The following is a 15,476-nucleotide window of genomic DNA, read 5'->3' on the forward strand; positions in this document are numbered from 1 at the left end:
CGATTGATGAATATTCTATAGGTACGACTTAGACAGTGATACTGCTACTTTTTCAAACCAGAATTAGAGCCACAACCTCAAAGTTTTCTACCGTTTTTATTAGCTTAGATGAATGGCAGAGAAGCACGAGAACCGATTTGATACAAAACAGTTACTTTATATCATACTCTTCTCCAAAGTCTCTTACAAATGAGCTGGAGAATGTAACAAAAACAGTCAAACAAACTTACCTATTAATTACTTTTCTGTCACAACACCTAGTGGTGCGATTACCTGTTTTTGCCTACTCGATAAACTATTTAGTTCAGTTTTACACCACTTGATGTCGCATTTTATAAACCTGGAGTACGACTTAGGCTATGGTACGACTAACGCAAATTTTACCCCGCTAAGGCGCAAGCTAGACAAATTACTTTTTTTAGGTTGTTCTCCACATTCATCTATTGCAAAATACCAGCGGACGTCTTAGCTACTCTTACACAGACACAAAAGCTTTTCCCCTTCAGTAAACAAATATGTCGTGTTATAAAATTAATCTTTTGTAGGGTCATACAGGGCCTACATATTTTCATACGCCTTCTCCACAGCGGACATAAGATCTGTTTATTTAAGTTGTCTGGGCAGGTATGATAAACTGTATTAGTTTAGTATAATGTTGATGTAAGAAGGAAAAAATTCTACAGTTAGTCGTATAGAAAGCTAGATGAATTCCAGTAAATTAACATTGTAGGTAAGGAAAAACCTATATTCAAGTTGCGTCCCAACAAAGAATAACACTCAGTAATAATTAACTTATTCTTGTGAAATATATCACATATCTTATACCTTTTTTCGTCTGTAGTAGGTCTCATGATCACGTCAAAGGACTGTTAAGAGAAGTCAGCATAATCTGCAGAATGGAGGCAAAAATTGACATGCTACGCAGAATATTGAGTAAACAGAAAAATAATCGTCAAGTATCTGTCAGCTTGAGAAACAGCAGAGCTCACATAAGTGATAATCAATGTAATTTCATTGCTCTAGTTCTTCTTTTCTGAGTAATGAGTGTTGGTATCGAAACGTATAGTACTATTTAGTAATATAACTGGAAGCAGTTTCTTTGCAGCCCAATAATTTCAGCATTTGTTTGAAGAGAAGCTAAACTAAGAGGAGCTTAGATTTAAGTGTCAAGTATTTCGTTCTGAATTTGGAATCAATATTCATTAGAGAACGGCTTGGGAGGAATCACATTTGATTGATTTCATATCCTATTTAGATGATTTAGATGACAAAGGGCTTCTTTCTTCTAAAGACGGCACACAATAACGTAATTCCTACGAGAGTTAAATTTTTCTCAGAATAACCAGACGTTAGGCTACGATAATGTTTATGTACAGAACCTAAATTAAAGTACAAGAAAAATCACAATTCTTCCATTCTTGTAGGCCTGAAAACTCTTATTAATGCATTCATTTCCAGATTCTGTCGCTTATTATAGATTTTGAATGTGACCTGTCCATTGCCCAGTTTAAGCGCAATAATGGTTACAGTTAATCTGTTTTGCTCTTTCAGCTGACTTTGGAAATCAAGTCTGTACGAAAATAAATCATATTATTGTCGTTTTAAAGATACTTCACAGTGCGCAAAATATTGGGAAACAATTAGTGTTAGAACTACATTCATGCCATCGCTCATGACACTTAAAAACATATTTTCATTGGCCAAGCTTTCAAAGAGCTTCTTGTGCCATAATATTTTGAAGCAAATACGAGACACAAGATGATTCAAATTACAGCGAACTGAAGCGTTGATTTAAATGCAAAAACGCATGTATTTACACTGATAGCCAAAGGAATTAGTTCCACGTGCATATGAAAAAATATATCGAGTTATCGGACATATGTATAAACATGAATAGAGTTGGTTATCTTTCAATTTACTCGTCATTATAATTTAGGAAACAGTTTCAGGCAGACCTATATCTCCAATGTAGCTTCAACCGAGCGTCGTTTTTACGTATCTTCAGCAGCTTCCTCGGCTAAACAGTAAAAACGAGAAGAATTTACTGCCGTTGTTGGCTGAGACAAACCGTTACAAGCTCGCTGACACATTACACGCCGTTAGTCCCTCCGAAACCGCCACAGTCGACGCCAATGTCGTAAGAATTTAATGATGATTCTCCGCTGCTGTCGCTCTAGTTTCTTCTACAAATTTCAACGTAAAATTCCAACAGCGATATTAATTAGTAAGAAAACTGGAAAATGTGCCTGTTAGAGATCAATGAAGCGGAATACTTTCGGCATCGAGCAGAAAGCTTTGAGGACAGCAAATTGTTTAATTTCGGTTCTGATACGTCGATGGTTAGCCTGTCAAGTGTACGGATATATTGCTATGATTTAATTTTGTTTCATATATTTTAAAAATATTTCAAACTGGTTGTTACTCCAACAGCAAATAGCATTTCGAATATCGAGACGAGATGTGCAAGGTCAAAACTTCTATCCACAACATACTTCAAAAACTAAGGAAATAAATTAATAAATATACTTCTATTCAATGAGTTTTATTATTCCTAAACGTGTACATTACGTCACGTCCAGACAAAAACAACGCTTATAGTCTCACTTGAACATTACAGTTTCTTGACGGCCAGTTTCGAAGCACCTTTTTTAGAGTTTAAGATTTAATAACAGATGCTTGTAATAGTGCAACAGTCAATAATAAGTTGCAATGTGCAAGTGAAAGCAGAATAGTAACGCCACTACGGGGTAATTAATGTTCACTCCTTCGGCATCGCCGTGCGTCAATTGTAGCCTACATGGGACACCTTGCCTAGCTGGTAAGGGGTGTGATTATATGCGTGTTATTTTGCAATAGAGCCGGCCGGAGTAGCCGAGCGGTTCTAGGCGCTACAGTCTGGAACCGCGCGACCACTACGGTCGCAAGTTCGAATCCTGCCTCGGGCATGGATGTGTGTGATGTTCTTAGGTTAGTTAGGTTTAAGTAGTTGTAAGTTCTAGGGGACTGATGACCTCAGATGTTAAGTCCCATAGTGCTCAGAGCCATTTGAACCATTTTGGAATAGTCAGATCATTTCGTTTTACTCGTGAAACATTAAAAATTTATATCGCACAAAAATATTTATAAAAGGAACAGTTCTTTCTATCCCTCCAAACAACTAAGTAATTCATCGGCTTATATAATATTTTTGCTTTTATGTAGGTTATTTATCAACATTAATAAAATGTGGCCTGGAAAAACTATGAAATAACACAAATTTGGCAGAACCCAATGAAATGTATTGTGGGGAGCCAATGTGAAGACTATATTACAGTCCACTAACAATCATTTTCACTCTCAGTCCTGTACTTAGTGTAGCTAACTAGTATGAAAATGATAGTATTCAAAGGAAGTTCTCGACAGCGCAAGTAAAAATGGCGAAACAGCATCTGGAAAGAACACCTATCCGAATACTAGCGCAGTAGTACTCTTCTTATTATTTAATCTTCGCCATGTTTGTTTTCATACAAACTACTGTTAAAATAATAAAAAATGTATTTACATAACACCATCGACCACTCCTAGTTGCATATGATAGAATCCAAAAGTACTCTGTAGAAAAACAATGTTTTGTACTGGTTAAAATATTCCGGGAAATGTTTGTTTTGATATTAGAAGTCAGTTTTCAGTAAGTATATTTCATTATAACTGTCCAGCCAATGTAACATCCAGATACCGAATATTTCTGTTCTTTCAGTCTTTTTTCGTTAAATTGTGTGGTGCTGACCCGAACACGAAATCCCACTGCCCTTACTTAAACAGCGAATAAGCAGCCTGGCCCACAGCATTTTCCGTGTGGACGATTGCCTGTGAGGAATCTCAACTCCCACTTGAATTTTTTAATACGCTGCACGCAAGTCTTGCAACACCACGAGAGACCACGCAACGTAACTGCTCTTAATACTCCGCAATTCCTTTCGTTTTGAAAAATGACTTATAGGTTGAACTAGAAATTCACCAGCTTACCTACGAAAGTCAATGATATTTTTTGAGTAATATGATATAAGGAAGCTGACGGCTAGTAACATGGTAACTCTATTTCATTTGATTCCTTGACCAAATTTTTTGGGTCTATATTGTACCGAAAATATTTGTACAATAATGCAAATGTCGACGACGACGTGCGCTGTGTCTCTCGTTTGGCAACAAACTTGCTCCACTCACTCCGCTCCCTGGTCGGGGGGAGGCTCAGCCAGCAGAGAGCATACAGAAGCTATATAGAAGCAGGGAAAATAGTTGTCAGATACAAGTTTAGTCCTCCAGTGGAACTTTACCACCTGAGCCCAAAAAGTTTCGAGATTTGGTTAGTGAAAGATACGAAAACGTTAAGAGGCTGGTTTTAATGCTTCTGGTGTACTACAAGCCTCCCACCGCCCCCTCCTCTCACCCCACAAGACTACAACATCTAAAACTATAATAAAAGTCTCTCATTGGTACGTTGCATTGGTACGTTGCACAACACGTGAGTCACATTAGCTTCAATGTCGGTTATACCGTCAAAGTGTTGACCCTGCGTTTGAATTTCTGAACTTCGTCGTTTTGTAGTAGGTTAAAATTGATATCAACAAGTCACGTCACCCGTGATGATTTTTTCCAAGAAAGAATTGTCAGAGTTTACCATTTCAATCAAGTCGCGGCAGGCGTGCTCGCGCCGTTGTTTTGTATGGGAATCAAGGTGTACGGGACAAACTTTGCTCACACTTTTCTCTTCTTCAGAATATTCTGGATAATGTCTTGCGTTGACACACCAGGGCCTCGAGTCTAGTATTTAAAGTGCCGGCTCACGACTATCTGGTCGATTGCACGTCTGTTGTTTACAGCAGTTAGTTCAAACTGCCACCACAGCTATTGCTCCGACGTCATTTACACACCAGGAATAAAATCAGTCTCGTAACTTCTTAGACGGGCGGTGTACGGACAGTATCCTTTGCTGTAATCGGGAATTTATATATTAGGCAGTTTTCATGGACAGTTCACTCGAGCGAGATTAGTGGAACTGGTTTTACATGTATAGTGAGCGCTCGGAAACTGAAGCTTGGAACTACTGAAATTAAACCCAATCCTTCGGGCCACAAGTAAGAGTACATGGAGCAGTGTTGTCCAAGCTTTACAAACACCACGGACCGCTTCGGGGAGATTCGGGTTCAAGAGTCTCCTCTAATTGAAGGTGTGTGGACCTTGTCATTCGTTCTGAATATAACAGAGAACTTCATACGTAATTTCTGTTTTCATAAATCACCGAAATATGCACGGATAGTCTGCAAACCGGATAATGCAGAGCGTCATACTGGCGGGCTTTGCGGACTAAGAAGATACTCCCGAAAGGCCTCCGAGCGTTTGTCGCTGGTGTTCGGTTTCACCATGTAGTGGGCCTTCTTAAACTGATCCGTATTATATGGAAACGTCTAGGAGATGCGACTGTATCATAAATTTATGAAATAATTTCTACCGCTTCAGTCAGTTTTCAGCGAAGTCTATTAGCTCGACGGATTTTGCCAGCGAGCTAGCATCATCAGGTGCATTACAGTTACATGTAAATTGCATTAATGTAGAGTGTGATGAGTACTATTTGCTGTGTGTGCCAGTATGCCTATCTACTAAAATTTAAGCGTATTTTCTGGAAATTTATTGTTTGGCACAAAGAGCGCAGCAATAAACCTCTGAATGTGAAAGCGTTAAGTGATGTTTACGTTTATTACCGTGCTGTGTGTGTCAGGCAAACAAAGTTCCAGAAAATACAGTTAAGTTTCGGTACACACTGACATATCCAGCAAACTGTCCTCATCATATTTCAGATGTATGCAACGTACATGTAACGACAATGCACCTGATGATGCCAGCATGGTGCCGAAACGCGAGCGTGGTAATAAATATTAGCAAGAAGTGACTGAAGCAGTTTGAATTATTTCATCAATTCACCGTGTCGTTTGCGTAATGATGAAATTACGCATGTCACGCCAGCTATTTTCGTCTCGGTCCTTGGCAAACGGTGAGTGAACACTCGTGGACAGGCTCTTGGGCTGCACTCTGCCGCCCCCGCACCTGCAGGCGGCGTCTGGGGCTGACCACGGCATGTCGCGGAGCAGCACGTGTAGGCCACCGGCCGCTGCCCACGCACGGCAACACGCTCGCTCAGGGCTTTGCACCTCGTCGCTGTTATAGTGGCACCTGCAAGATTTTGGTGACCACCTATTTACTCGTCTGAAATTCTTCTTAGTTCTTGGGACAGTAAGGCTATACGAGCAGGAGCACGGCACGGAAACAGCGAGGACTCTGCAGTAGTTCCCTCAACAACTGGTAGAACGGCGGCAGGTGCGTCTGCAGGAACTTATACGGAGGGGGGGGGGGGGGGGGGCATTCTAAAATTGCCCTTTTCTATGTAGCTGAGTAAGTAGTTTGAGAACATCTAATGTTCCGAGAACTATATTTTAGTCCGCAGCTCGTGGTCGTGCGGTAGCGTTCTCGCTTCCCGCGCTCGGGTTCGATTCCCGGAGGGGTCAGGGATTTTCTCTGCCTCGTTATGACTGGGTGTTGTGTGATGTCCTTAGGTTAGTTAGGTTTAAGTAGTTCTAAGTTCTAGGTGACTGATGGGGAGAAATTTCTGGTGAGTAGGACTTCCAGTTTCAACGTTCCCAACTATGTTTTGATTTGTTTTGCGACATGTTGTCAAGCATTGTCAGGCTGCAAAATTACTTTTTCATGTCTATCGCTGTATTGTGGCCGTTTGTCTTTCAGTGCTGAGGTCAAATGCGTCAACTGCTTTCGATAAGGATCTCCTGCGATTGTTTCCGTCGGTTTCAGTAGCCTCGAAATCCTTCTCTGTTTCCACCACCACTCTGGTCACCTTTACTGAAGCGTTGAAACAATTCTCTGCACAATAATATTATCTTGGAACTCTTCCATTTGGTCCGTGTTTGCATAGAAAAACAGTAATATCAGAAGATGAGTCCGCCTTGATGCAAAACACCTTGTTATTCGTTTATTTCTTTATCATCCCGAAATAGTTTCGGCGACAAATATCACCATCATCAGAGGGGTTTATTAATCTTATTTGTTGTATGTTACAGCATGTTTTAAGCAATTATTGGCGCTGTTTGCGACTTTTTTTTCTGTTGCCGTCTTTTTACTTAGCGATCATCATGTCATGTTCGTTGCATGGTATGTGGCTGCTTTTATACACAGAAAAACAAAACTTTTGCACTTTGTTTCTGATGCAGAATAGAACCCCACTGATGATGGTGATATTTGTCGCCGAAACTAGTTAGGGATGATTATGAAGTAAACGAATAACAAGGTGTTTTGCATAAAGGTGGACTCAACTTCTGATATTACTGCCATTTTCTGCACGTTCTTTCGGTAATAGGTGCCCCACATAAGCATCACCCTGCATTTTATGAGCCTTAGCTGTAGATTTCTTCGTGTTAAAGCAGAAAATTAAAACTTCCCGCAAATGACGAGAACTGGGCTCTTAAGCTGACGTTCAATCGAGAATAATTATAAGACACAGGCACAAATCGACTAATATTTCGATCGCGTCGTGTTTACAAATGCCTAAGCTTCTTGTATGACGCTTACGACCTATCAACTGTACCACCACTTGGCACTTTGCGAACTAATGCAAATCGGTGGAATCAAAATTTTAGACTGAATATCTTAAGCGATTGATTGTTATTCAGTCACTATTTTTTAGGGAGATTACTTAGATGCATAAAGAGGAAACGCACTAGTATCTGCAAAGTATATCTTCTAATATTAATATACCACCTTATAAATTCAGTATCTGAAATCACATCTTCAAGTGGTGAAATCCCTGATACTCAACGTGCTAGGAAATAAAGCTGATATCCAGAAAAAATATTTTATTCCTCTATCGTTAACGATGGCACTGAAACTTAAAAATCTGAAATACAAAAAACTACCAAAACGACGGAAAAGGCAATGTTTGATATCAAGCGAAAAAAAGTACGTTGGTTGTACGAGGAAGATACAGAAACAAGATTAGTGATTCCATTTCACGTATGTCCTGCAAATTTTCGCATCCGCCTTAACTGCAAGACAGTGCAAAAATCGGGGCAGTGCCAAGGAAACGGCATAATTCCACGCGAACAGAGTGAGAACTAAGCAAACCGAAGTTACATTGCGTTTGCTAAAGCTGTACTGTTTCGCATCACGCGCGGCAATGCTAAATCTCCACTGTAGTAGAATCGCTGTCACCAACTGCTGCAGGATAATAAACAGGAAATCTGCTCCCCGATTCCAGGAGGAAGTGTCACTTTTTGTCCTCCCTCCTCCCTTTCCCCCCTTGCGGACGCATGTGACAGGGGGTATCCGCATCATATTGCCCCCAAAGGCAAATCACAAGAGTTCTTTGTCCCCTGTTAAACAAACTGCACTCATCTTCCACAGATCATTTCTCAAAGGAACCTGCTATGTTCACTGCCATGTTGATCTACTGAAATTCTACTAACTCCAGAACAATTCTGTGACATCGACCTGAACTAAAGATTAGCCTTCTAGATCGCATATATTTCTAATTTTGACCAAATGGATAACAAGAAAATTTCTTGTAACAACTGCGGATTTTCCGCAAAAAAAAAGACAATATTTCTTATGTCATTTGGCTCTGAGCACTATGGGACTTAACATCTGAAGTTATCAGTCCCCTAGAACTTAGAACTACTTAAACCTAACTAACTTAAGGACATCACACACATACATGCCCGAGGCGGGATTCGAACCCGTGACCGTAGCGGGCGCGCGTTTCCAGACTGAAGCACGTAGAACCACTCGGTCACAACGACCGGCCTCATTGTTTGTCAAACATTTTTTGAGAAGCTATGTAATTTATTTTGTCATTCAGTAAAATAATTCCTTCCACAAGCGTTATACGCAATACCAAGATCAAAAATGTCGAACGGTTGTAACAACAAAACGGAAGCTGTGGAGAGCAATTTGTGTAAGTACCTTACGAAGACAACCATCTGTTAACATGTAGCCAACACGAATTCAGGAAATACCGTTCTTTATGGCTGTCAACAGAAGATCTCAAGTTAATTCCATGTTTCTAGATTTCCGAAAGGCTTTTGACACTATCTGTCACAAACGGATTCTAATGAAATTGCGGGGCTATGGAGTAACCTATCGGCTCAGATTTGCCACTCGATTCGTAATTTCCTTTGAGAAAGGTAACTAACAGAAAGTTATCTAATAAAACAGAAGTGATACCTAGCATTAATCAAAAAAGTGTTGCAGGCTTTCGGCTGTGCGTAATCTACATTATCGATTTAGGAGACAATCTGAGCAGTCCTCTTAGGTTGTTTGAAGATGATGCAGTTGTTTATCGTCTACTAAACTTGTCAGAAGATCAGTACAAATTACAAAATGATTTATACAACATATCTGCATTGTGCGAAAGTGGCGATTGATTCTGAACAATAAAATACTAAAACATTCCGTTAAATTTCGCTTGCACGATAGGTCTTACAAATTTAAGGGTTGTCGATTCAACTAAATACCTAGGGATTACAAGCACAGACAACTTAAAATGAACCACAAAGAAAATGTAATGGGTAAGGCGAACCAAAGACTGTGATTTATTGGCAGAACGCTTAGGAGATGAAAATAATCTGCTAAAGGGACTGCCTACACTACTCTTGTCCGTCCTCTTCTGGAATACTGCTGCCCAGTATGGGACCTTTGCTAGATAGGACTGACGGTAGACATGGAAAAAGTTCAAAGAGAGCGGTTTGTTTTATTTAGCCGGACTGACGGTAGCCATGGAAAAAGTTCAAAGAGAGCGGTTTGTTTTATATAGCCGATAAACAGGGGAGAGAGGGTATCCCCAATATGATAAGCGATTTCAGGTGGCAATCATTAAAAACGGAGTTTTCCGTTGCGGCGAGATCTTTTCGCGAAGTTTCAATCTCCAGTTGTTTCCTCAAAATGCGAAAAATTTTGTTCACTCCCAACTATATAGGAAGAGACGATCATAGAGACAAAAGAGACCGCAAGGTAAGATTTAGGTGTTCATTCTTACCACGTATTATTCGAGTGTGGAACGGACGTAAAATAGTATGAAAATGATTCTATGAACTTACTGGCAGGCACTGTGAAATCGCAGAGAAGCCATCGTGATGTAGATTTAGTTGCAGATGTAGCTTATGTTAACCTACACATCTACAGTTGCTTGCATTAGGAATTGAAATCTTAAACTTGTCCACCAAGGTAACAAATTTGGTAATGTTGCAGCGACTTGCATATAAGCGGGAGTGTATGAAACAGAGAAGTCCTCAGTTAACTAGGAGACTAAGCAGAGGACTAGAAGGTGATAACCATAACTTGTAGTCAACAAGTGTCGCGATTATTGACGACAGGGGCTGGCTTAGAAGGGACGGATGATTTCAAGAGCAATCGTCGAATATTTTATCTTTACTTATGATAATGCGCTATTTACCAAAGTTGAGAGCCGATTAATATAATAAATCTGTTCTCTACAAAAATGAGGGTTAGTGTAAAGCTCTAACAGAACTGTAAAACGCAATATAACAGTTCAAATGAGGAGTAGCGTATAGTAGCGTGTCGTCAACAAAACCAAAGGAAGCGCACCGCTCTTACGAGAACATGTGTGAGCGTTTCAGCGCTATAACGTCAAGGTGTGAAACTGTACACTCGTAAGTCATAATTTAAGGCACGTGACTGGTCAGATTATCCAATCAATTCCTGAAAGATTACAAGTGCGGCCGCTGAACAGAAGAAAAAGATGGCGATGTGACAAGGATGCAAAATTCAGTGTCATCCGAGCTACGTCTATAATAGAACTCAAACAGTAGTGAAGGCAGAAATACTGACGTAGCTCTACCAACGTCGTAGCATTGTGAGAGGGCACTCGTGTCAACATGTCTGGCAGCATAGCAGATGTATTCCACTACTGTCGAAACACTAACTGAGTATGTTTCGTTTACTTACCAGGACAGGCACATGTGAATCGCGTGAAATATAGAACAGAAGAATGTCGACCACGGCTCAGCAGCACGAATAATAGTGTTGTGACTTTGTCGTAATGGACTCGTCCTCAGTTTCGAAACTGGATAAATAACGAGCAAACAATTGCTACGTGACGCTCTACTGCCGGCCAGGAATTTTAAGTTCTTCTTCCTGGCGCACGAGATTGAGAAATGCCGCTCAATTGGTATGCAGTTAGTAGCCACGTCTCCGCGCATAAGACAGACTCCCTCGTTCGGACTTGAGGCAGTAAAATAACCGCCTGAGGCGAGCAATCGGCGTCCTCTAGTGCTTAATCTCCCCCAATGACAACGGCGCCCCGTTCCCATTCAGTTAACAAAAGGCCTATGAAGTCAGTACGATTGCTACACATTATCTGCGTAAAATTTTAGAGTTGACGAACTGCCTTCACGCAAGAGTTATTAACTGGTAAATTAAGGGCAGGAATTCGGTAAAAATGAGAAATGGCAGAGCGTGAGATGGTTAGGTATAACATGTTGCGCATGTGATCCTGATGATCACAGGAGTCTGAATGGAAGACCAAATCCTGGTGTCCCAAGACCATGAAATGATGAAATACTCCACGAGACGTGTGGTACTACTGTTTACAGCGGTGATCCCTTGCACCCAGTAGCGGCGTTCCAGTCTTTATGGTGGGCGGTAGGCGGGAAGGGTACTAGAAACGTTTTCATTAGATTTGCATGAAATTTTGAGATAAGCTGTTTGGTAAGTATTTATTATTATTAAATGCTTTAATTTTCTATAATTCTGCCTTGTAAACTATATAGAGTAAAGTCACTTCCCTACTTTAGAAACCACCGTCACCGTGGAACCGATGGACTGTTCGAAAATTTTACTACTAACAGAGATACGAAAGTGAGCGGTGGGTGAAAAAGCTTGACTACCCCTGGTTTATAGCATCGATTTTTGGATTGTTTTTGGTTTTCGAGTACTTTGACATTCAGATATCTGTTCTGCGCAACGCTCTGAATATTGACATAAGGTATTTGTTAAGTATTTATTATTATTAAATGCTTTAATTTTCTATAATTCTGCCTCGTAAATTTTATAAAGTTACTTCCCTACTTTATAAACCACCGTCACTTTGGAACCAGTGGACTGTTCGAAAATTTTACTACTAACAGAGATACAAAAGTTGGCGGTGGGTGAGAATGCTTGATTACCCCTGGTTTATAGCATCCACTTTTCGATCGTCTTTGGGGTTTTCGAGTACTTGGTCATTCAGATATCTGTTCTGAGCAACGCTCTGAGTTACGAAACTTTCGGTATCTGTATTTAGCCAGCCAGCATACAACATTAATCTAATGTGCTGTGTGAGAAGATCGCTTCTTCACTGACGCATAGACAGAACCATGGTTATTTAATACAATATCGAAATGCAGCCTCCAAAAAATATGATGTGGTCTCCGAAACACATACTGAATGTCGAAAAATTTAACTAACATGTCATACAGGAAAAACGTACGGTGGCTATATTTAGAACCAAAATATTCAATGCATCTAAATGTGGGAGGCAAAGGTTACCTGACCATTCATCATTTACAAATAAAAATCATAATTGTAGCACGCGGCTTTTATTGGTTCTTTCTAAATAATATAACGCTCCGTGTAACGACACTTCACTTACTGTCAAATCTCAGAAACTGATTTTAAAATGAGTGGCTTCCACTGAGAAGAAAGTCTGACATAGCAAAAGAGAAACAATAATTTTTGTATGCTGTTACATTCACCGCAGACGGGTACTGTTTTTTGTTTTCAGTTGCTCTGCACGAGGCAATACTCTCTCTGCAACATACTTTTCGCCTAAAGGATGGAACTTAACTAAAAACCCGCGCTTGTCGATCAGTATTAATTTGACTGTGAAGACGTCTCTGAAACAAGTGCATCGGCAATATACCGTAGCGTGTACCTAGATATGTGTGCAAATGAGGTGACTAGAATCGCAGCAGTTACCACATGAGGAGAAAAGCTTCAGGTATCCAAATCCACAACCACGAAGATATATTGAATGCATTACAACAGTGCTCTACCGTCACAGGTATGTAATAAGATGTTTGTTGTAACATTCCTATCAGCCTATTAACAGTCAAGCAAGAAATTAAAAATTGAAAAATACATGATCGACACTAATGATCTATGTGCGAAGATACGTGTATTTGTACTGCAAGGAAGTAGTTTTGCTTGCTTATGGGAAATATATCCATTAGACAGAGGCATGTATTTTCAGCAATGTTAAACGTGTATGCTAATGTGAGAGAGCTACACAATTCTGTTAGGAACTGGAACGACTTTCTGCTACAAGTTGTAACTCTAGCTTGTATAAAGATGAACAGAGCTGGTCCACGTTTTTCCACTCATCACCATATTTTAGTAAATAGCTTGAAGCAGGGCTGCCCCTCGAATGCAGCTAAAAAGACAGACATTACTTCGTATTTTCAAAAGCTCGGCTACACAGTAAAAATAAGAAGAATTTTTATATCGTTGTTGTTTGTCGCGGCGATAGGGAAAACCTTTACACGCTCGCCGACACACTACGCGCCATTAGTTCTTCCAGAACGGCCCCGGGCGACGTCGGGGTCGTAACAATTAACTGATAAGCCATTGTCGTCGCTGTGGATTCCTTTAAAAAGTTTGACAAATACTGTTTAGTAAGAAAACTGGAAGATGTGTGTTGTAGAGATCAGTGAAGCTGAATAGATTCGACAACAAAGAGCATCCAGATCGCGGGAAGCCTATGATTCGGCTTGACGTCGATTGTTGTCCTGACAGTTGCTATTTAATTTGAACAGACATCCACAAAATAAAAAAAAAATACATAACTGACACGAGTCGCACGAGATTTTTCGACAGTGCGATGAATCGCATAGGGCCGTGAAATAAGTTTGCCGTCGTACGACATTGGCGGTATTTGAGGAGTGCAGAGGCGAGATGGACACTCGAGGCGGTAGGCGGAAGGCAGGGCGGCTCACCCGAGTCCATGGCAAGGAGCGGGGGCGTCGCGGCCCGGTCAGCATCCAGCGGCGGCCGCCGGCCTCTCCACGCTACGCCACGCTCTGCACGCGTCCTTCGTCGCCCCGCCTGCACGCCAGCACGCGCGTCTCACTCGACGTTGCGTCGCCTCGCGTCGCCTCACGTCGCGTTCCTCACTGTCCGTGGAGCGGTGCGCTACTGCGTGGCCCGCCAGTCATCCGCGGCGAGCGGCAGCGGCCCGCCCGCCGGCCAGGCCGCGCCTACGGCTGCCCAGCCGGGCCAATGGCAGCGGGCCAAGCGGCCAGCCGGCCGGCGATTGGCCGTTGCCCGCCTCCAATGGCCGCGGACGAGGCCTGGGAGGCCGTGCCGGCGCGGGCCCGGCATTCGGGGAGTTGATAGCGCGGCGAGCACCTGCGAATCAGCGCTTCGGCGTCCTACTGTGCTCCACCGCCCGCCCGTTACGTCGCCGGCGCGTGCCTGCACACTCTTTCAGCCGTTGTGCTCACGCCTACTAACGTTGTGATTTTACAGCATATGAGAACGGTTAGCTGCCGACTGTGATTTCGCGGCAGCGTGAACCATTTTCACTGTCACCCGGTTTTCCCCGTTCCTCTGCCATACAATTAGCTGATTCTCATCTACGTATAGGCCTATTACAATATAAGAATATACAGCCTACAGTTGCAGGTTAACTTTATCGTTTACCTAGGTTTCAACGTTAGGTTTAAAGATCATCTTCCAATAAAGGTCGTAGGAACACGGGGGTCAGCCTTTGCGGAACATCTGGTGCAAACCTTTACGTGACATAGAGCTCTACATCATGAAGTTAAGGGCTATAGACTCGACACGCTTGAGGAACTACAAATTTGTGCACGCCTAATTACAGATAGAGGCAATTTACTGAACGATCAACTGTATCTAAAAAATAGGGCATACTTCGAAGGCTTCCAGCCTATATTAGATTTACAATAATTCATAATGCATGTGACCATTGCAGTTTGTGTAATAACAGAACCTTTCCTACAGATGTTCATACGAGATTTGTTGGTCAGTTTATAAGGCTCTGTAGTAGAATGTAAAACGTAGTCATGCTGGATACTGTAATTAACTTACAATAGTAAAGTATAAAATTAATTCATAGCAAAAATGTTATCTGACGCGTGCGTAATAAGAGTTTGATTCTATACGTCTCGCGCATGCGCGCCGCCCTCTGTGAGGCAGGCCGCGAAGCCCTCGCGGTCCGCAGTCTCTAGTCACACGACGAGGCCCATACAACGGGCCTAAAGTGAATTTCCTTCATCTTGTTTAATAGAAGTGACAAAACCTTATGGTTATGCGTCAAGTTTTATAAAGTTGACTTAGGACATGGCTTGTTTGAGGCAAACATTTAAATAATATTTTATGTAAGTACTACACGTTGCATCCTATAGGATTACCATATCTAA

At 41.5% G+C, this 15,476-nt stretch overlaps 1 protein-coding gene across 1 annotated transcript in view; it reads right to left on the minus strand.

The window, feature by feature from the left end:
• The window catches only part of LOC124613523 (paired box protein Pax-1-like), a 306,983-nt gene extending 292,773 nt beyond the window's left edge, over positions 1-14,210 (minus strand). Inside the window, exon 1 of the mRNA XM_047142234.1 lies at positions 14,031-14,210. Coding sequence (XP_046998190.1) covers positions 14,031-14,040 — 10 coding nt within the window. The 5' untranslated portion in view covers positions 14,041-14,210. The remainder of the gene's footprint in view (positions 1-14,030) is intronic.
• Positions 14,211-15,476: the final 1,266 nt, after the last annotated feature.

This window comes from Schistocerca americana, chromosome 4 (assembly GCF_021461395.2).
Source record: "Schistocerca americana isolate TAMUIC-IGC-003095 chromosome 4, iqSchAmer2.1, whole genome shotgun sequence".
NCBI classification, from domain to species: Eukaryota; Metazoa; Arthropoda; class Insecta; order Orthoptera; family Acrididae; genus Schistocerca; species Schistocerca americana.